Source organism: Brugia malayi (genome assembly GCF_000002995.4).
Source record: "Brugia malayi strain FR3 genome assembly, contig: Bm_v4_Chr4_scaffold_001, whole genome shotgun sequence".
In the NCBI taxonomy this organism is placed as follows: domain Eukaryota; kingdom Metazoa; phylum Nematoda; class Chromadorea; order Rhabditida; family Onchocercidae; genus Brugia; species Brugia malayi.
Genome location: NW_025062478.1, coordinates 6985327 through 7008655, shown reverse-complemented (window position 1 = coordinate 7008655; position 23329 = coordinate 6985327). Strand labels below are relative to the sequence as shown.

At 31.8% G+C, this 23329-nt stretch overlaps 2 protein-coding genes across 3 annotated transcripts; both read right to left on the bottom strand.

The window, feature by feature from the left end:
• Positions 1–329: 329 nt before the first annotated feature.
• Positions 330–4914, bottom strand: Bm9940 (Uncharacterized protein; the record flags this gene model as incomplete). The annotated part of the gene is made up of 10 exons (XM_001901725.2): positions 330–497; positions 696–808; positions 920–996; positions 1242–1381; positions 1514–1714; positions 2464–2672; positions 3081–3239; positions 3666–3731; positions 3882–4032; positions 4702–4914. 10 exons carry the CDS (start codon positions 4912–4914, stop codon positions 330–332), a joined length of 1497 nt encoding a protein of 498 aa, XP_001901760.1.
• Positions 4915–9907: 4993 nt separating this feature from the next.
• Bma-atn-1 (Uncharacterized protein) lies at positions 9908–16131 on the bottom strand (the record flags this gene model as incomplete). 2 transcript variants are annotated; one of them, XM_043081961.1, is made up of 20 exons in its annotated part: positions 9908–10057; positions 10154–10312; positions 10393–10548; positions 10690–10860; positions 10972–11123; positions 11306–11468; positions 11681–11828; positions 11906–12045; positions 12143–12280; positions 12388–12517; positions 12638–12714; positions 12805–13035; positions 13214–13306; positions 14148–14233; positions 14368–14528; positions 14661–14749; positions 15059–15144; positions 15368–15523; positions 15701–15779; positions 15943–16131. In XM_043081961.1, 20 exons carry the CDS (start codon positions 16129–16131, stop codon positions 9908–9910), a joined length of 2754 nt encoding a protein of 917 aa, XP_042937895.1. The 2 variants fall into 2 exon arrangements, with proteins under 2 accessions (XP_042937895.1, XP_042937896.1); XM_043081962.1 differs by lacking the exon at positions 14148–14233 and adding an exon at positions 13475–13557.
• Between the last annotated feature and the right edge of the window lie 7198 nt (positions 16132–23329).

Here is a 23329-nt window from a genome sequence, read left to right as displayed (position 1 = left end):
TGATATAGAATGCCATAGTAGTTTAAATGAATTAATAATAAAAACAGAGAAAATGTTATTTGTTATGAAGAAATAGTTGACCCTCTAATTCTCTCATAATATTTTCTCTAGCACCTGGTAAGCAGGATAAATGCTTGTTTAGCCGATTAGCCAGCAATCAAACTATTTCATTCAATTCAATTAATCAGACTGGTTAGAATTTCATAATTATTGTTGTGAAGAACAAAACTCGAATATTAATTAAATAGCTGGAACTAATTTATGATAGTAACAACGCTGATATCTTACAATTGATGCTTAGTGTTATCAGTAGCTATCTTCAAGTACTATCACACTGCTTCCTTGTTGTCCACTTCTTCCATTCCTTTTTGTATTGCAGGAGATAAATCTTCGAAGACAGTATTCAGATCAGCACTGAAGCGAAGCTTCTCAACAAGCCTCATCGTTAAACCCAATGCCTTGCACCCATAGATTGACGTTATCATTGCTATCACTAACTGTAATTATCCTTGCAATAAATTCAGATTTCATTAGCTTGAATGAAACTTCACTGATTGAGGCTTAATTCAAATATTCCCAAAAATGCGAAATCAAAAGAAGCCAAATTAAATGTAATCCACTGCCATATCACTTTTTTTGAATTCTAAACTGCTTTCACTCTTCGATTTTTCTTTGTATGTAGAGATCAAACTGACCTCGGCAAAACAAGTGAAACTTAATAAATAGTCGATAGCCAATGATTCATGCATGTCAAATAGCCATTCCTGATTCGATCTAGGAAATGCATTTGCCATAACCGGAAGCGTACCTAGGAATTAATAAAATAATTTGTTTTCAGTGAAATTTGTTAAATGCCAAATTTTTATTTCAAAATCATTCTTTACACAGGTACTGAGAGTAAGATGAGAAATTAGATTACCCAGTATAAAAGGTATAAGCGAGAGAATACAATTCAGCACAGATAAGATGAATGTTGCTGCTGCTGCGCTATAAGACCTGAAATTGTATCACGATTGTAATTTTTATTTGTTTCAGGGATAAAGAATTGAAAAATATTAATTTAATCAAATTGGTAATCAAGTAAGATAATTTTTAAATCCTAATTTAATTTATGCTTATGATAAACACTATGTCAATGAATTATCTTCTGTAAAAGTGACATACAAAAATTGAATCTTTCACTGAAATAAAGTAGTCTTACTAATTTAAGTTTTGAATAAAACATAGAGATAAAAAAAGACCTTCGACTGCTAGCACAAACTCCGGTAACACCAGCTGAGAAAACGAGTGCAGCAAGAAGAAGTTCGATACCTAGTGCCCATTTTGAATTCCAGATTATCCGCAAAACTCCACAACCAAAGATTACTAATGAACAAAGAACCTGAGAAATACATTTATCATGCAGAAAAAAGCTTTACAGAGAAGTAGCCAGACGAAGAATAAGACATCTCAGCAATAATTTGTGATTGTTTTGATAGTTAGAGAATTGGAAGATAGAAGTAAACAGATGAACCTGAAGAACAGAAAGCACGGAAAGTGCATCGAAGTGGACTATTTCTTTCGCAGGCTTTAAAATATCTTCGTCAGATATTTGCGGGATAACATTGGATTCGGCAGGCCCATATAAAGACTGTCGCCTGGTGAGATAATCACTGGCCATTCCTGGAGCTCCAATAAGCATCGAAGATGCCGGTCGACTATTTGGTAATATACCCTGAAGTTGGTCAGAATTCAAGAATTTATTAAATTTCGTTTGATTTAAAAGCGATGCACTGGTAAGGAAACAGGTGACGGTTATACTATAACTATTACAGTTTTTTTCAGCAAAATTGTATGTATTCCTGAAAGGAAACAAAAGTTATTTGTTGTTCACTTCCGGTTGAAAGTGGGAATTGAAATGCCTTGATTTTACAAAACCTCTTTAAACTTTTAAAGAGCTTAAATCTTTCCGAACTTTCAAATAAATCTCATTCAATTTCACACTTGTTCTTTCACTAAAAAAATTTAAGTAGATTAATGGAAGGCTTCAAAGATGATATAGCATAATTTCCAAAATCAAGCAGATTGTCTGGATCGAAAAAATTTTTTAATGTTTAGAAAGTAAAAATTTTAGAAAAAAAAAACTCACAGCCTTTATTTCCAACTAAGGACCTTCAACAGAAGTTGCAAATTAAAAAACGATTAACAATATTAGCAAAATAAAATTACTATAATTAGAAAATGATTCACTTCTAATTTATTTTTAATTTTGAGTTTTAATAAATTTGAATGAAAAGAGATGCAACAGATAGATATGAAGTGATCAACGACATCGCAAGTACTGGTAAATTCATTCTAATTTAACAAGAAAATAAAAACAAAATCTTGATACCACCAAAAAGCTTAGTGCTCTGAAATATCTTAAGATAACCTATCAATCGGTGCTTTTGCTACAAAAACAAAAGTACTAAAAATGGCTCAGACCTGCTTGCTCATTGGATTAGGACTAATTGATGGTTGAACATGTGTATTGTAGGGGCCATATAGCTGATTGATTTGTTTAGCCATGTGACTAATTTCATTGCCATAGTTTGAATGCTGGTCGAAATCGATTTGTTCCGGCCGAGGAAGTGTACAATAGCTCTGATATCTCGATGGTCCAGTACCGATATTATCGCAAAAAGCAATGGTACCTATCAGAATATAGCAATATATTAATCAGAACTCAACAGTTATTATAACAATCTAATATTTCAGAACAGTAATATACCGCCTTTCTGATTTTTGATCTGGATATAAGTCAGATTTCATTGCACATTGATCTTCTAGAAAAACACGCATTTAAATTACTAAATTTTTCGGTTCTTTCTTGCACATTACAGCTGCATAAGTCATTTAACAAATTCATTATTATTCCACATTTAATTTAATATTCATCTATGTACTACAAGAAGAAGGAAAAAAGAAAATTAAATGAATCAAAATAATTTCAGTCAGTTAAGAATTTATTCTATGTATTTTTTACAAGATAAGAAATAAAAAGTAACATTAATAACAGTGAACAGCTGAGCAGAATTGTAAATTACTTCATCATTTCATACCTATTCCTAAGTCGCTGTTTGCTCTTGAAGGTGGTCGAGATAAGACAGGCATATTCATCGCACTAGCTGGACGGTATGATCCTGGTGGTGGTGGGATTATTCCGGATTGTGACCCTCTCCAAATTCCTTTCGGCTCCGGGCGTGGTATTGCACTGGTACCTACAGGTTGATAAATCAGATTACTCACTTTCTATAAAAAAAAAAAAAAAAAACTTTCTAACTAGCAGTTTTATCATGGTAACTAGGTTTATCAAAGTATCATATATGAATATCATTTATTATATTTATCACAGTAACTGTTGCAAAATATTGAACATTCTACGTCCGATATCACTATATAATTACTTTTGCACGAATTTATAATTATATTTTAGTGCAATATTTGCAGATATCTTTAAATTATTAATCACAGACAATTGAATTTACGTCTTTCCGTTGCAATGATAAATCGTCTGATAATGTACGATTTATTACTGTTAGTTCAAAAAATTCGAAAAAAAAAAACTAAATGAAGTGTACGAATTTGAAGGTTTTGATATGAGAATTGAGTTTGATAAGATCACAAAATCAGAAGGAATAACTTACTGTATAAGCCGTTAGTATGATGTGTTCTCATTGTCCCTTGAATACTAGATATCGTCCGTGGATGTCCTGAAAAAGCTGAAATTATTGGATTGTGACTGATATTGAAAGAACAAAATTGAAATTTTTAGGGTCCATAATTCTTAATTAGAGAAATTTCGTTGTAAATCTGCCATTTTAAAAGTAACAAAAATTTAGAAAGAAAAGGGAAGTGTTGACCTGTTTGCTGTTCAGTACCATAAATTTGCGAAAAATCCTGATTCAAACGCATGCTCAAGGTTGCATCACGCAATATATTTGCTGATGTTTTTTTACTTACTGAGCCTGATTTGAATGGCGTGTACGGAAAAGGTTGTTTCAGATCTTCACGCTAAAATATCTTAGTGAAAACAAATGATATGAGAATAGTAATAGATCAGCATGACTTCTAAAGAATATTTTTAAAATAGTTTTTAATTATTTTTATTCAAAAAGTATTTTTCTTATTTTTATATCGACTAAATTTGAAAAAAATAACGGTCGCTGAACAATAACTCATCAACTGAAGTCTATTTAATGTGGTTTTTTGAGCTCTAGACTTTAAAACCCTTTTTTTGAATATTCATTTTCTCTTCTGTATGCTTCTGATAAAAATTTCCATCAATATTGTATCAAATGAAAAGATTTAATTTGTTTATAGTCTAACAAGCATTTAATCGAATCATCTTTGTATCGAAGAAAAGTTCATTTGCGAGTTACCAATAAAATTTCATAGCTGACATTCTTTTAGTCCTTATGTAACTATGTATCAACATTTTACTTCATTTCTTTGATTTTGGCTCATCTTTACATTATTACAACAATATGAAATGTTTTGCTAATATGATTAAGCCAAATTTTTGAATGCACTTCCCTGGGTTCACTTTGCTTATTCCACAATTTGTTCCAACACGTTCTAACTATTTATGCATGGTCCAATGCAAGCATACCTCACGTGTAATACTGGTATCTGAAGCAAAAATACGCTTTTTCCGTTGAAAGTGAACGATTAAAAACGTACACTTTCTTGCATTTGTTTTGACCAAGCCTCACTAATTCCGTGCTTTTTCTTTGGTAGAAACTGCTTGTTTACAGTTGTTTCAGGTCGTTTTGGTGTTTGTTCATCGCTTTTAGCAAAACCTGTTGACCAGAATTGATTCCTGATTCCTTTACTTGTTTTTGGCTCTTTCAGAGCTGTTTCCGGTGTTGTTGTCGGCACAGTTTTAAAACCCATTACTGCGACGCCTTCATCTGCAGAATTTAATACCTTTTTTAAATAAATAAACCCTGATTTTAGTAAAAAATTTGATATAAAATAGACTTTTAGAATGATATACGATAAGAATGCATCATCGCTTTTACCGTATAAAAGAATTATTTACACAAAATGCGAAATTTTCAAAAGATCAGTTAAAAAGAATAGTCATTGATCGGTATGTGTAATTAAAATCTCTGATGATATTTTGTATCAACTTTTATATGATAAAAATTCTTCCACTTTGAAATATATTCAAGATAAATTATATCTTGACCTATTCATATCTTCTATTTTTTTATTTTTACACTAGTGAAGATTGATTTAGTTAAACAGGAAATGATCCATCTTCGCTTAATCAGTATCTTCGTTTCAAAGGAAGTTTTGTCTTTTTTTAATATTTCGAATGAAAGAATTTGTCACAAATTTAAAACATTTGATTCCAATTATGGTGGTATATTTTTAGAAATGAAACTGAGGAAAAAAAATGATATTTAATAGCATAAAGAGCAGGAAAATAAAGTATCTTTTTTTTTAAATCTAACAACCATGCTGAAAAAAAGAGGGATAATTTGTCATAATTACTTTTGTTATATTATTTGCAAATCGTATTATTACTTACTTTCCGAATTTTAAAACTGTGGTTGTGAGATGGTACCATATTTGAGCGTACATATAAACAGCTGAAATTTCTGCAACTATTATTTATACATTGATTAGAAATGAAGTTATTTCTTAAATAGCGGTCGTGAAAGATAGGATTGACGACTGTTGTGAAGATGTGTGGTTCTGTGTATAACTTAGCTTCATAACTCTACTAGCATAACATTCCATTCTTTACTTTTATTTCTGTCACAATCATTTCATATTTTATCTGCTCTTCTTACTTTAAACTAGTGATAATATTGAGAAGGCCATACGAAATGATTCCTTCAATAATTTAGGTCATTTAGCAGAAGAAATGCAGAAATGAATGTATACTGGTAGACATATTAACATGATACGATGTTTTCTCTTTGGAGAGATGACATTTTTTTGAAACCACCTTGAAATTCCAGCAGCACAGTGTGTGTAAATCAGTGGTAGAAGTGAAGGAGGAGGTGAACGAAGATGTGTTGCAGCAGTAGGGGCAGAAAGTTGCAGGAGCGCATTCATACAGTTGTCAGATTGTACGAATGCGCATATGACGCCCGATAAATCTATCAGATATTTCAACATTTCAGAATTATGTCGATGAGTACTACTCCACGAGTAAACGTAACACAGAAGGAATTTGAACTAGAATTGAATAATGTCAATGTCTACGTATTAAATGCTCACATATTGAACCGCAATTATTTCTAACTTACTCGATCGATGCTCTAAAGATTGCAGTCCAGTAGATAACTGACACACTGATAGTATGAAAATTAAGTCATCCAAATTTCAGATTAAGCTAATATGTAACGCCCCAGAGTTTTATCATGGGAAAAGGTTGACTATTTATACTCTGAGACAAAAATCAGTCAAGTTCTATGATCAGTTAATTAAGGGAAAATTTGCTTCATTTGCTACTAGAATTGATATTTAAATTTTATTAAAGAGATTATAAATGAAATTACAAAGCGAAAGGAATGCAATAATGGAAAACAACCGAATATCTGGTCATAAAGATAATATTGGGTTATCAGGACGCACTACTGAGATTTTGCCAACTGTTCAATCTCAAATAATCCACGATGCATTTTTATTGCTCTCCTTATTAACATCAAATTTATTTTCCTTAAGAATTAATTGATTTACATAATTTCATGTGATCATTTTTCATTTTATTGCTTAAAAAATAGCCATTTTGCAGGAAACCCATTTCAATCAATCTGATACTGATTTATAAATTGAATTTACATTTTTTTATATATCAATATATTTTATCATCTTTTCTTATGGTTAATACATTTTCAAATGAAACAAATATTTAGCTAATAGAAGGAATTTCTACAGATAAGCATCTGTTTTACCTTTTTAAATTAAGTTTGAAGAAGAAAAACAGCTATGCCTTAATTTCTCCTCTAATTCAGTCGATGATTGATGAAAATTTCATTTGACATTTGCATTAATGAGCCAGAAGTACTTCTGAATTCTGGATTGATAGTAAAATAAGAATTGGACATGTTTATTACAAATAATAAAAAATCCATCTCATAGAAAACGAATTATGAAGAAAGAAATTGCAAAGTAATTTGATGAAAAAATTCAGGTATGATTAACAATAAGCTAACTGGAAAAGTTTTGTTCTCCAAAGTATAATAATAGTGAAATGTTCAAGGAAACAATTAAAAGTGAAGAGTAAAAAGTACTTCTAATAAATAAATAGATTAAAGATGTATTGATGAAAATAAGTGATATATGCCTAAAATAATGAAATATGATTCAAAATTAGCATCGCTTATTGCATATGCATATCATTCTGAAAAATGGCAATACAAAAAATCATTACTAATTAATTAGTTTGAATTTTATGTGATGTCTTTATCACAACATTAAGAAGTCAATGGAAGATATTCTTTATTCTTTCTGTAGACAAGATACTACTAATGCTAATTCAGAATAAAAAATACATCCAAATGGCAATAGATTTAGTCATGCTTAAAAGATTCGAATTTTATTCAAATTCGTTGAATACCGCGTAATGTTGATTAGATGATTAATGATTTTGTGGATTGATAGATTAATTTTGTTTTTTTGAAGAAGTGAAAGGCAAAACATAGTGAAGGGTAAATCTTTTATCGATAACTTTTTCGAGGTAATTATTTTCTTCTTCAAACTTAATTTAAAAAATGGCATCATTATACAGTGAAGAACAAATTCGTTCTTTGATAACTGAAAATCATTGATATCATGGATTTAAATAAATGTAAAAGTAGTGACAGAAAGAGAGAGAGAGGGAGAGAATTATAAACCAGTAAACCATTTTGTTTTAACGATAAGAAATGAATTAAAATCCAATCTGTGTATCAGACATAAAGCAGAATAACATATTCTGTGCATTTGTAAAAGAGCAAACAACGAGGATCGTTTTGACCTGAATTTTCCGTTAGTAGATGAAAAAGAGACGAAGTTTGAGTTCATCTTAATTCGTCACTAGCGATAGTAGTGACAATGACGACGAGAACGATGAAGATGATAAAGACAATGATGACCTCGAAGGAATTAACGCACTTTTCCATCATCACATCAAGGCCCTTACCAACAGAACACAGCAAAACTATCAACTTTGTCTGCAAATGGAATTGTATACAATGTTCGTTTTATAGAGAGAGATGTTCAGCAAATAAGCTCTCACTAAATTTCAGTATTTCTTCCTTCACTCTTATGATCTTCAGACCGAATTGAGTATTTCATGTTAAATATCTTAATGAAACTTTGATAAAACACAATGAGTATACAAGTTCTCATGATAGAAGTTTGATAATCCAGTACTAATATTCTATAGTTACAGTTTTTCGATAATTGCAAATTTTGGAGTTATATAAGTAACTTCTGAGCGAATATTATAAGACTTCTCATCTGTTTTAAGTACGGAAATAGATGTATTGATAAAAATTTGCTTCGTTGCCTTTAACTTTTAGCTTATTAAAACCTCAAAGCGCAATGTTTATTTTTCGAAAAGGACAAAAAGGTTTATGAAAAATCAGACAAATGTTGCAGCTACTAAGACCATCGATTGAATTTCATAAGTAGAATATTTGAAAATTTTATTCACATCATGGGTCGAAATCACTAATAATGCATCTTTTTGTAACTAAAATACACACACAAGTATGTAAAACTTGTTTTAAATAAACAGCAGAGTCTGAGCCAACCGAAACTATTAATTAACTTAACATAGATGTGTCGTTACCTTTGTACTTCCAACTAACGTTTTCCTTGCTCACTATTTCAGATAGCAACATTAGAATTTAGGAAAAATTAGTGAAATGGTTCGCTTCGATCATATCCCATCATGATTAAATGACAAGGTCATATTATCATGATAGAAAAGATTAGTAAAACAATGTCCAATAATGCATTATACAAACCATCAGCAAAATTGAAAATGAACGACCTTATTAAAAAAACAGTTCAATTATATATTAAACAGTAATGAAACTTTGAAAATTTCATAAGCGTTAAAAATATAGTTACTTAAAGCTATGTACTTTTCCTGTTTGCTCAAAGATGGATAAAAAAAATCTGTTTTATAAGCAATATTTCTAAAATAACAAAATATTTATCTTTGGTTCTTTTTAGTATTCAAGCTGATAAGCTGCCGCGGAACAGCAAAAAAGTAAGTGATCAAAACACAAAAAATTAGGATTTAAGTTGCAGAAATATTTCTAAAGAATTTCAAATTCGGATAGTTATTCCGAAATTTGTATCGTCGAGTAAGTTAATTTTATTTATCGTCAAATAAAGTAGTATAATTTATTTACTTCACAACAAGCATCTGGCAATATCTTATAATTTCTCACTGCAATCATGCATATTTTAAACAGAAGAAAACGAGTAGTTGATTTAATTAGTTTGTTTATTGACAGAAAAATTCGAAAATTTTTGAAACATCATTCGACTGGTAAACTGGAAACAGAAGAAACAACTCAATTTTCTCGACAATTCCAGCAACTTCGTCTTTTCGAGAAATTTTTATGAATTGTTAGATTATTAAATGTAAGAAATCAATATCATAACAAAATGATTAATTTTTCTGTAAATTATCTTTCAAAAACATCTATCTGTTTTTGTTAACTAAAGCCGATGTGAGACTTAAAAGTATGCGAGCAAAATTTACGAATATTCCACCGTACGACATCAAAGCGAAAACATTTTATGGGAAGCGATGAACCTCCTTTGACTTTGACGTAAAGTGGTTCATCAAATCAATTCCCACCTTTCATGATCACAAACAGTCACGGAGCAATGAAGAAATAAACTTCTGTCGTAATGAAGGAGAAGTTCAGTAGTTGTATAAACTTCTGCTAAACGAAACATAGTTGTAGGAACCAGGTGGACCATTTGATGCTTGAAACTGTTGCATCCTTTGTATGCAGTATTCCGCCTGATCTGCATGCAATTCGCGACGAATCTCTTCTGCGGTTATATATGGCTAAAAAATCATTCATCTACACTATATCAGCCAGTGAAATTGGATGGCAAGAAATCATGCTAAGAAGATTTGCAAACCACATTTCAAAATGCTAACCTTTCCTCCGGCAAGTATTTTAAATGATTCGATCATTTGTTCGGCGGTATCAGCATCACCCGTTTCACGCGTCATGAAATCCAAGAACGCATTAAATGGCACTCTTCCCATACGATTCGGATCCAACACGGATAATATTCTGCTCATGTCTTGGTCTCCCTGAGAAAGCAAACATATTCAAAAATTTGCAAAAGCAGTTCTACAAATTTTAAATGGAAAAACTATTTGAAATTCAGTACTTCTTTTCCAGGCCGAATATTATAGCCAATTGAAATAAGGCATGATTTGAGCTGTTCAGGATCGAGTCCTTGTCTATCTTTGTCGAAATGATTGAAAGATGAGCGATACTCGTTTAGCTGTTCTTCGCTGATTCCTTTACTGTTACACATTAGAATCTTGAAAAACAAAAATAAACTTTATATATTTCCAAAATTTCCTCCATTAAACCTTCAACTCCTATCGCTCTCCTAATTATTCCTCAAATCTACTCTTCGGCAGCTATGAAATTTTAGAAACATATAAACAGATATGTCTACCTGATTTTCACATTCATTAATTGTTCTGTTGATGGATGTTAATAGTGATTCCCAACCAACACGTAATGATTCCATGGAGTAACGAGCCGCGCGGTTTTCAAAGACATAATTCTCTTGCATTTCCTGATTTATTCTTTCCAATTCTTCCAGTTTCGGCTTATAGTTGAATGTCTTTAATGACATAAAAAATTACGCGAGCATAACTTTATCAGCTAAGTAAAATATTTGGTGTTAGCAATGACAAGGATCTGTGCATGTAAATGAAAATCGAAACATGAATACCTGCTGTTGAATTGATTTCAGTTGTGATACTGCATTCTCCAGACTTCCACGTCCACCGAGCCCAATCGATAAAACGTGTTCAAGCTGTCGTTCAAGCCATGGACCAACTGTATTGGCCTTTTCAGCAAATAGTTGTCGTAATCGTTCGTTATCTGAAAACATTTTCGTTACTTACAACTGTTATTTATTATATTGTTAAATTGACAATAATGACAAGATTTATTTTCAGTTCATTACGGTAATTAACCACTTCTGTCAACAAAGCCATTTATGTGATGACAGCGGTGACAGCTCATTTACTTTCATTTATTTTCTAAGGAATAAAAATGCATTCTTTGTTGTCGATGACATTCATTTTGCAATTGCGCGTCACGTTTTGGTATTGACTGTTGTACTTCTTGCCATTTGCGACGAATATCAGCACCTGATAAATCGGTATAAGGATTTCTCAGTAATTCTCTGTCCAATCCATGTTGTTCAATTAACTGAGCAATTTCCTGAAATATTATTTGAACTTCCATCCGAAATACGGGTGAAAATTATTTTCCCGCCGATTATTCCATGTCTTTTGCTTCTATAATGACTAAGATAAATAAAATGACCTTTGAATTATGAATTAGAATAAACATGCGAAAGCAGACAAAGAGCTTAAATTGTGGATTAGAAATAGAACAAATACAGTCTAATTATCAAGTCTAAGAATTCATACACGTTCAATATTGACGATCGCTCGGAATTCATTATCAGCGTCGGATATTGTTGATTTGAAATGATTGTGTGCATCCAATAGTTCCTTCACTTCCTTCATCTCGTGAACAATCACTATATCAGCTAGATCTTCACGAGCTCCATCAAGCCTAATTACAAATTATATTTAGAATTTAGTAAGGGAAAACATTTTGCAATTCATCCCTTCGGTATCTTATGTGTTTACCAGTTGTTAAACGGTGCTGCACGCTTAGCAAAATCAAGATACAGTCTGTCCAGATATTCCGCTGCCTGTTCCGCTTCTTCGAGCTGTCTGCGCCGCTGCTGAGAAAGACTTCCGAGACGATCCCATTGGTCGCAGATATTCTGCAATGGAAATATTTTTTCTTGCAATCAATCTCCAAGAATTCCACTCCATCATCAGTCAGTGAACAGTTCAACTTTATATAGGATTTGAATGAACCTGGCATCTGCTATTAATCGGACTGATGTCTGGATATCTCAAATTGTTCAATTCACGAGCGATTGCTGCAATTTGTTCCACTCTGTCTTGATGAGCTCCCAGATCGCTTTCAAATGCTTCATGACGTTTGCGTAAGGCCTTGATATTGTAAGAATTTCGATAAAAAGTATGCCATACAGAAAGATTGAAATTCCCATTAAATTAGATATAAAGGTGGATATTTTAAAATTCAATGAGTAATTTACTTTAATCTTGTACAAACCGCAAGATCGCCAATCCAATGAGCGTAAGGCATCCTCTTTGCCGTATGCCCATTCTTCATATAGAGCACATTTACGACGGAACTTTTCGGCAAGGTGTTCTAGTCTTTCCAGTCTGCAACTTTTGAATGAAAAAAATGAAAAGACAAATTTGATGGCTCAAGTAGGAGTAATTTAATTGTGAACTCAGAACTGGTACTTTGGTTGATGAGGTGAATCTTTCAGGGCACATCACCTCATCATTTCGCTTAGAAGCCATTCTTCGAAACCTTTTTCAGAATCTTCCAAACCACGCCAAGCAGCACTGATATCCTAAAACAAACTTTGTATTATCTAGCAAACAGCTGATTTTTAAATTCATAATTCCAGAAGTTACTATTAGTATGAAAACTAATAATTTACTTTAATAAGATGTCCTTCTCTTGGCAGAAATGCTGGTCGATTGCTTAATCTAAGTTTCGTTTGCAATGTGTTGAAAAGTGTTTCCAAATTTCCTTTTTCCTCCACTCTTGGTGGTTTCTCATGCCGACGATAATTTCGGAAGTCATCCAACTTCTTGCGTATCGTATCTAATGATTCGTTACTTGATCGATTCGATAGCCATGGCATCCAACGACGTATCCAGTCCAAAAGCTAAAAAATCTTCCAATGGCTCCACTACAAATTCCATAGAAAGATTTAATTACAAACCTTTCGATATAACCCTTCTTGTAATTAACTACTACTTAATGTTTAAATTAAAATGATATAACCTCCGCGGAGTTAATCAAGACCACTCTTAAAGAAATAAATCATTTTTATCACTACTTACATCGCTTGCCATCCGTTCATAATCAGCCATCATCTTCTCATTCTCTTGATTCACTTTAAGCACGCGACTTATACGATGTGCTGCTGTCTCAGCCTATAAAAATTCTATTACTTTTTGATAAGCTAAAGCTTTTCACATACACAAAAAAAAAAATCGTAAACATGCATTTCCAATAAGTTTGTATTACTGTTAACTAAAATAGATACACATGATACATGCATTAATGAACAAAGAATAATCAAAGAAGGACGAAGCGCACACCTTGCGCATGCCAAGGAAGCAGTGATAATAGCTGGACACATAGGTCATCACCGCTTTCTCATCAGGCACATTGCTTACCATGTCTGCAAGCTATTTGTTTTGCTTTGGTGAATAGAAATGTTTTGAAAACAAGCATTACTGAATGGTTAAACAAAATGATGTTATGTACAAATACAAAACAATGTTCCCCTGATAAGTCATTTTTTTCTAATAATAACTGGCTCAAATTACTAATTTTTTGTACCGAAAAGAATTTAGTTACGCAGCCGACATAACTTTTCCCAAAATGAATTACTTCCTTTTTTGTTAAATGTTTTTCATAGAATGATGATTTTTTACTAGCTAAAACTTTTTAACTCCTCTTGAAGATCAAAAAGGATGAAGCGAAACCTGTCACAACCTTTCATATGACAAGTTTAGCTGAAACACACTATCAAACACGACAAATCAACACGAAGTAAAATATTTGATTGCAACTAATATGATTTTAATTTTATTAAGCAAATGTCGAAAACTAAAACAAACAACAGATAAATGTCGGGGACGATTTAACAAAGCACTCCTATCCCAATAAACGGTTTTATTAAAAACCGGATGGAACAAACAAATACACATACATATTATACACGCATAAACACTCAAGAAACCACCACTGAAGCAAAAAGCTGTAAACCTGATGACCACCACGAAATGCATGATAGAAGCATGACACATATGTCATAACCGATTTTTCATCCGGCTTTTGACTGTAGACGAGATCTGAAGACTTTATTATCCACGCCGAGAACTTCTGTGAACTATCTTTGTTTTAAGAATAATTAATAAAAGCTGCTAGGTTACACCAAATGAAACTTTATCAAGTTTTCCTTATATCGAATGAGCAAAAAGTAAACCTTCAGGATCGAGCATCCTTGGGATGTCCAAATATTTTTCGGCTATATCGAAAGCAAGATTCAAATTGTGAAGTGGATCTCCTTTATGCAACTTTGAATAATCAATCAATTCTGGACGGTGACGATGGATCAAAGCACAAAATGCTAATCCATCTTTCCAGCTGAAACATTTATAATTCATAGAAAACTATTGAATTGTAACAATATATGTATATGATTTTATTTAAGAGCAAGAAAGAATAAATCCCACATAAATCTTTAATAATGGATTCTTCATAAAAAAAATTCCTCACCTGGTGTGGAAATTTTGTACGTTGACATTACTGTAAGGTGCTGTTTTCCTCTGACACCACAGCAGTAATCCGTCACGAGCCGATAATTCCAAAATAAAATTTGGTATCACTTCGGGTTTTTTTTTAATTTAAACATTTCCTTTAAGGAAATGAAAAAGATTTTGGTGGTAAATTTAAACCCTTATTCAGATAGCTTAACATCTGATTCATTCCTAATGAATTGATTTGAATTGAAGCAAATTATGATTCCAAACTTTATTTGGTTAGAATGATATCTTTTCTAACACAGTATAAAACAGTCTTTATATTTTAATTATGCAAAAAAAAAAAAACATTTTATTATAATTAATTTGATCGTTTTAATTATGATTTCACGAAATGTAATATGAAAACTAACCTTCAACATTAATATCCTGAATTGCAAATCGAAGAATAATGGTCCATATAAGACCAAGAGTCATTTTGACATTTCCATCGACAATTTCTAAGAATTTTCAGAAGCTTATGAAAAAAAGAAACGTTTACAATTACGGGTGCGCTCAAAATGAAACATACTTCCAACTTATTTTATCTTAAGCTTTATTATCTCTAAAATAGCTGCTAATAATTACAACTAAAGGTGTCATAAATCTATCCATTCATAATAAACGAGGAAGCAGCAAAAATGAAACTTTGCAGTGTTGTTAAGTTTAAAGATTTGAAATTACCTTCTGCACCGATGGAAACCAATTTAACGCCTTTGCTTTCAATGTATTCCAGGGCTTTATTGACATTTGCAATTTTATGAAAGCGCATTTTCCCACGATCGGGTCGTGGCAGTGCTTCACCTGATATCACTTCCAATAATAACATCAGTTTTAAACCTGAATTATTTGATAAAATTGATCTGTCAATTCACGAAATTTTTTCTTATTTAATAAACTAATTTTTAAAAATAGCCCCATTCTATGATTAATCTGTAAAAGAGATGAAGAGCGCAAGATTTCTTATTTCTTCATTTAAGCAGTTGAAATTCGAAAACCTATGAAATCTCAAAGTACCATTTCTGAAGTCTTCCTCGATGGTATCGATACTAGTGCCTGCTTTTCTCAAATGACTGTTGCACCATGCTGTGAATGTCTACAAAATGATTTAAAATATTTCTAGGGATCTAGAAATAAGGGTTGTAATCATGAACTAAAAGTTTGGATCTAATGTACTGGCGTTAAATTCATGTTGACATTAAAGTATGGCCAAAAAAATTTGAATTTAAATTTAAACGACAATCATTAGGTATTCAAACCTTCTTTTGCTGCTTCTCCCAAGCCGGATCCAGCAATCCTTCACGATCCCACTCCTCTTCCTGTTGCGTGTAATCGTAACCAGGCTGCTGCTTATAATTATAATTGTTTGGAGGTAGTTGCTGGTAATATTCCACCATCTTGTCTCCGGTTTGAACTTTGCTGCACTTCCTTTTATGATTAGCTAGCATCCATTTATGGATAATTAATTAATGAACGTAATTGAAGGACATCGTTTAAATTCATCTCATAATTTCTTCACAAGAAACAACAAATAGAAATATTGCCCTTATTAGTCAAGAAATGAAAATAAGTGGTCAATCTGAATAAGGCATGTGCGTGAATGATGCATTTCATGACCCGCATTTGACTTGTCTACATGAAATTTATGTTTTATAATTGTCTCGGCTTGTGTTAATAATTGCGGTAACATTGACAATGTTGCACAACAGAAGGTCAATCTTGATGACAGATCAACATTTAAATGAAAAGGACAAAGGATGAGAAGACGAATGCAATATCAAGTCAACTTTAACCTAAAAATCTGATCCCAATTTATCATCTATTCTTTCTTTTAAACTATGCATCGTTATTAGCCGAAACAAATTCAAGAAATTTAGAACTGATTACACTGTTGTGTAAAACAACTAGGAATAAGCGAACAAAATGGACAAAAAAAAAGCTAAAATATCGTCAAATGGACATAAATTTTGTTTGGATCTGAAAAGAGAGAAAAGTGTCCGTTGCGTGTCATTTTTAACCTAACATAGACTCAGTAGCCAACTCTTTTTATAATATTTTAAACTTTTACATTGCATCTTTATTAGTCTTCTACTATTTGCACACACTCTGTCAAACAACAATTCAACCTCTTCCTAACTGGGCCACAACAAGAGATAACCTTTCCACAACAATTCTTATAATATTTGCTGAAGATAAAGAAATAAAACACAATGACCACCGTGCAAACAATAACTTCATTACACGGCTTCATTGACCAATTGGGTCATTCTTCGTTCAATTCCTTTCTTATCAATTAAATATCTTTTATTTCTAAATGTAAATAACATAAATTTGTTTAGTAAATGCGCTTATGAGTTAGTTATTTTGATAATAGTTGGTTTTTTGCACTTCTTTTTTCTCTCTTATCCTCTCTAGTTATTCTTTATCCCAAAAAATGACTTCAATTTTGCTACTCTCTTCTAAGCCACAATCACTTTTTACTCCATGTCCTTCTCCACCAGCAACTACAGACTTATTAAATCATAATATTAGTTAACGATCATTGTAAGATGGACAACAAAAAGCTGCCTTCTACCTATAGGATAAGAAAGGTGAATTACAGAGATAACTTGCGTCTTTGCGAGAAAGACGGCTTTTTCGACGAAACATTTAATTCAGATGAAAGCATCGTCATGAATGAGGAAAAAAGTTTTGACCGAAATGAATGTCCATTAGAAGTGTGCATAGACGGAGTTGTTCCGCATTTGTTCCTGAAATATTGCTCGAAACATTTAAGCATAAACTTACCACGTAAAACAGGTAGAGAGAGTGCATAAGACAACAAATGGATGAATGGGAAAGGGTCATTCTAGTGATATGATATAATAATATGCTGGGGTCAGAGTTTGTCCGAAAATAAGAATTTTTTGTGACATAAATAATTTAACTCTTGGATAATTAACAGAATGGACAACGTGATTAAGTTATGAATGAATCGATTGAGTTTAATTAGGTAAAACTCGTTATGCGGTAATGGATGCAAATAAGAACGAAAGAAATATCATGCAAAAGCATATACAAACATACACAGACATCAATAAAAGAAAATGAAGATGAGCAGTTGACGTGTCACCTGAGGTAATGGTTGCATAAAGAGCTGTCAACAGAATTTCAAACAACAGTCAGTGTAAGAAGTTAATAAGAAAGCGGCTTATTGTCATATTGATCATTTAAGCATTTCAAATCTGGTGTTCAATCTCAAGTGGTCTTTTTTTCATACCTATTTGTCGTAAAAGAAACATTTAAATTACCAATCCTTGCTTTACATCATGGAAATGCTTCCTAAATCCTCTTTTGTTACACTTCTTTGTTTTACATTCATGGAAACGTTTTCCATGCGTTGTGCGTTGATATAATCTTGATTTTAGCGTTGATGTTGATTTGTTTGGTTTAAATATCGAAGTTTGAGGCAAATAAAATATCTGACAGTCAATACATTCTACGACACTATTTTAACACGCCGTGTGTTTGCATGTTCACTACGATGGGTTGTCCGCTATCTGATGCGAAGAAATGAGATGAGTCACCAAGTTTCTCAACTTCAAGTTCTGGTGAAACGCTTAATAAAATATTCCTTCTAAGAGTTTCTACTGACATGTATCGAACACAAGAAGCAAAGAATAAAAATTAACAAGGCACAGATTCAAGAAGATAGATAGTCTTGTGGTACAAACAGGGATCAGGAAGGGTGTAGGGACGTGGATGCATATGGATGATATTGTTGAGATATCAGACGCTCATACACACATACACTGTATATATATATATATATGTATGTATGTGTATGTGTTATTACAATTTGTACTAAGTTGGTTAGTAAGATAAGAGTGAAGAAGGATGGAGAAGTGGAAAGGAGGAGGAAGTGCGAGCAGAAATTTGTTTGAAATCAAAAAATGGAGTGGGTGGGTATTACGAAACTGATTTCGGGGAATGATATTGAAGAAAAGAAGAGAGATTTGAGCCTCGAAGATGAACAGACATAGCATGCGTTATATATTTTCACATTTCACGGCAAATTTGCGCCTTTTTCCTGTTGGGCGGAAATGAACAGCTAGCGATAGAACAGCTGGAAATTGTAAGAAAAGCGTCGATCAGCTGCTTGCTGTATTCGTCTTTTACGCCTTTCTCCAAACATTCATTCCGTTCATTTTGCCTCCCAATTCTAACGAGAAAAGCAAACGAATAGATAGATATAGAAACAGAATTAAGCAGGAAGGGAAACATTTTTGTGTACATTTCCTGTCACTCCACATAATCGCTAACTTCCACTGTGTCCTCAAATACCCAATTTGGAAATTCAAAGATAAATGTCGTCATGATGACACAGCATTTCTCAATTTGTATATCTAGCATCTGGGTATAATGTAACGCAGTTATCTGCGTTTCCAAAAGAATATTTTTTTCTACATTAATATTTTTCTATCTCTAAATGCTCAATTTAAATCGATCCTAGCAAACCTGGGACAAAGCCATATCTTATTAAATTAAAATTTGCTAAGATTGAACGCTAAACTATATCAAGTGCTAAATTCTTGCAATAACATATATGTCATTAATGAAATAGGGAAATGTTTGCAAAATAAATTCAAGCGAGCAATAATTTCATTCGTAACGTTATAAAAAAGATTTATTTATGCACTGGAAAATTGGTGAATAATGTCTTTCCTTTAGAGAGCAAAATTTCATTTTATTAATTCATTTCAGTAAATAAATTCCAATTTTCCGTTGGAAGAAATCATCAATATCGGTTTTCTTTTTCTATCTCTTAGCTTAGTACTGCAAAAAAAAAGCAAATAAATGAATCAGTCGTATTGCACTTGTGCAGTCTATAAGTGATTGATTTGAGATTATTTTCAAAGCAATGAACTAAACAGTACATCTTAAAGTTATAATATAGAAATTTAACATGTACTATCAGATTTGAGAATTCTTGAAGTTCAAAAGTGAAAAGTAAGAAAGAAAAGAGTGCAGGAAGAATACATGCTTTAAAAGAATTTTTGAAGTGGAAGATGTCTTTGGAGATAATTTTTTCTTCGAAAATAGAAATATGTGAAAAAAATCATCTAACTGATAAAATAATCGATTTTGTGATTATCAAATGCATTACCAGATTCAAAAAAAGAAGTAGAAATATATGAAAAGAAATATATAGAATCTAATGTAAATTTAGCTGAAAATAAAAAACAATTATTCAGCAATATGATGCCACAAAAGTTATATGTAAAAAGAAGAAGAAATAGACAGAGGAAGACGACCAGCATGAAGAAATAAAATACATTTGTACGAAAGTCAAAATTATTGTCCAATTGATAAATTCGCGACAGATTAAATTACTGCTAAAAGGGAACGAGTTTATCGAACTGATAAAATAATCGCTGTTTATGATTATCCATTGCATTACTAGATTTTCTGAGTCTAAGAAATTTACTTTCTCTCCATTATGTAGTCAAACAAAATATTAGGTTAAATAGGCTAAAATGAAATAATTCGCATATGAAAAGCATTGGCCACATTATTAGATTAGACCAGTAAACAGTGATTTTTATCATTATTATTGCATTATCGAATGCTTTTTTCGCAATTACTTTTATTATTGTCTACATAGTATTTTGGCATAATATTCAAGTGAGTTAGTTTATTATTTTAATGGATCATTTGATATCACTATGGATAAGTTCAGTCCTTCAGAGTTTTAGTTATTTGAAAATCCTGAAAGAAAGAATTAAATATGGAAAAAGAAGGTATCTGGATGAGAAGAGTGTATTTATTGAGAACAACGAAATAAACCTGAATATAGTGATTAAAATCTGATCAGACACATATGAGATTCTCCATCTTCCACCACTTAAAATAATAAATGAATCTATATTACATTGTATGTTCGCAATTTTGATTAATCTTTAATTACGAGGAAGATTTTCAAGTGAACCAAATCAAGAGAAGAGTTAGAGGGAGTAAATATTTTAAATTGATCATAAAGGATTCTGTAAGATCAAAGACTAATCAGGAATAAAGTTCATGCTACTGAGATGCTATTGTTTATTCCTGAGCAAATCCTCAGGTTGCTCTATCTATTCCAATATTTCGTGACAGCAGATTGATAGCAGTTTGCGGCACACATTTCTTCTAAATCAAAAGTCCATCTAACCTCTTAACCTCTAATAGACTTCATCTGAACATCAGTGATTTACTGTAATCGTTGTTGATGGTCAGATAAAGTCTATTTAAGGTTAATAGGTTAGATAATGTTAATTGTTTTTAATAAGTGATGATGATGACTAGGAAATTTAATTGCTCCGCTAACTTGTTTTTAAATCATTTACTCTTTCACAGTTATCCTAAAGGTATCATTAGTGTCATTGGACCGTTGGTACCATTCTAAACTGTGGAAATGTTATTTTACTAAACAATAATTTCTATGATAAAGCGGTGTTTCATATAAATGAAATTTTTAATTATTATTCAGGTAATTATATTTGATGTGTTCTCATTGAATAAGTAATTTAGACTTTGTAAACTATTCCAGAAGTTCGCGAGTATTGCTGATTTGTTTGACATGTCTCTTCCACTGCATTAAACAATTAATTCATCTCAGGTCATTAGCTAACTTTCTGCCAATAATTCTCGAATCCTTGAATTTAAGTGTATTGTGATATAAAAAAAGAAAATTACTAATGTTGGAAAATGTAAAACAGTAATATGGATGGCATAGATGCTAATATACTTACATTGGTTTGGAGCACAGCTGAAAGGTTGATGAGAAGCTGTTTGTTTGTCAAACAACGAATGTTTTTTTTTTCTCGAACATTTTCATTGCTTTAAAAAAATTTCTTTTTAACTAACAATCCGTCGTACATGTCAATTTATTATTTTTTCCTTTTCGCTTTTCCGTTTTGCCAGATTGCACATTATATACATTCCGATATTGATTATAAATTCGTGAGGATAACCGAATAACAAATTGCTAGAAAGGCATGTGTGTTGGTCAATTAAAAGTATCAGGCTTCAAGAAGTAAACATTTGAAAGTTGAGCAGTTTCGAGAAATGTTTTCATCTGTTCGTCCAATACAGCCATCTGTTCATTTCGTGATTCTCAGAAGCAGCTGCACTAACAAGAAAGTTTGACAGATTGCACTAAAATGGTTTTCGATAAGCACAACTTGTACAATGCCATCGAAAGCTAATGAATCTTTTGAATTGATTGATTCTTTTTCACATCTGCTCTTTAGTAGCTTAGGCGATAGTGTTCAAAGCTATATAAATTAAAATTCAATTCATGCTGCTACTGAATTTAGTCTTTTAGGAGAATCTTTAGGAGAATATCAGTATTTCTAATTTATTTGTATCATTTGTCAAATCTTTGACCTGGAAGATGCTTTTCTACAAGCAACTACCCTATAAACTTTGGATAATAAATAAAATCGAATGAAAACTAATAAATAATGGTAGAACGGAATTTATGAATGGTGCAATGAACAAGAAGTCAAATGGATTACAAAATTAAGTGTTAATAATCAAAATTTAATGTATTAATTAGTACTCAAGTTCATACATTTAAATGCTTTTCAATGACTTTTTCGTGCATAAATTGTCTCTTTCAACCACAAAATGCTATTGCTAAATAAGTTTACGTTTTTGCTAAATAAAAAAAAAAAAAAATTATTGCTAAATAACGTAATTCAAATTTTTCTTCTGCATTAGCAATGTATGCTAGCACAAAAGGCAAACATTTTAATAAAAAATGTGTTTCTTCTAATTAAACAGTACACTTGGATGATTTTGATGGAATTCTTGAAAACATAATCTCTATAATTTCTTCATGTCACTGATCAATCAATATTAATCAATGTCCATCAAGGTCACTGGTGCAATGTGCTTTGCAATATATTGTACACAGTGTTCAGTAAAAATTCTTCAATGAAGAATCCAAATGTTTAGATTTCGTCTGCGAGAACTGTTATATATTATAATAATATTAGTTTTAATTAAGGAAGCGAAAAAAAGATTGTCCCAACATCTCGGTCATGGTCAGACATAACCCTTTGAAAGAAATTAGAGTGTTAATCATTTATTCTAGTTTGCTCGCTGATTAAATTTCTGATTAGTTCACCATAAATGAAATATAAAAATGAAGTGATCATAATTCTAAACTTATTTTTTCGAAAATGTGGGTGCCGTAACATGTTAATGGGGTAAAATTCTTTAGCAAATATGTCAAAAGCCTCGCAAAACTGATTGTTTCATGACGAGAACTAAATGAAGTAATAGTTGAGAAATAATTGGAATTAAAAAGTTCTAATTTTTATTGTAAATATGTTGCAAAAATTTGATAAATTCATTGCAACTAACAGCGAATTCACTCGGAAACAAAAACCGAACAGAAAAACTAGATGAAGGATTGAGAAAAAATAAACGAAAATAAATTTGTTGAAATTTAATTTCGTAAACTGAAGGAGAAGATGAAATAAAAAAGCAGAATAGAATAATTGGTGGCTGTAATTCAATAAATATCGCAGCACGACTGTGGGTTTTTTTAAAGGGAAGGCAGTTTGTTTAACTGTGAAAAAAGGTACAGAAAGGGAAATGTGAGGAACATCGAGACAGGAC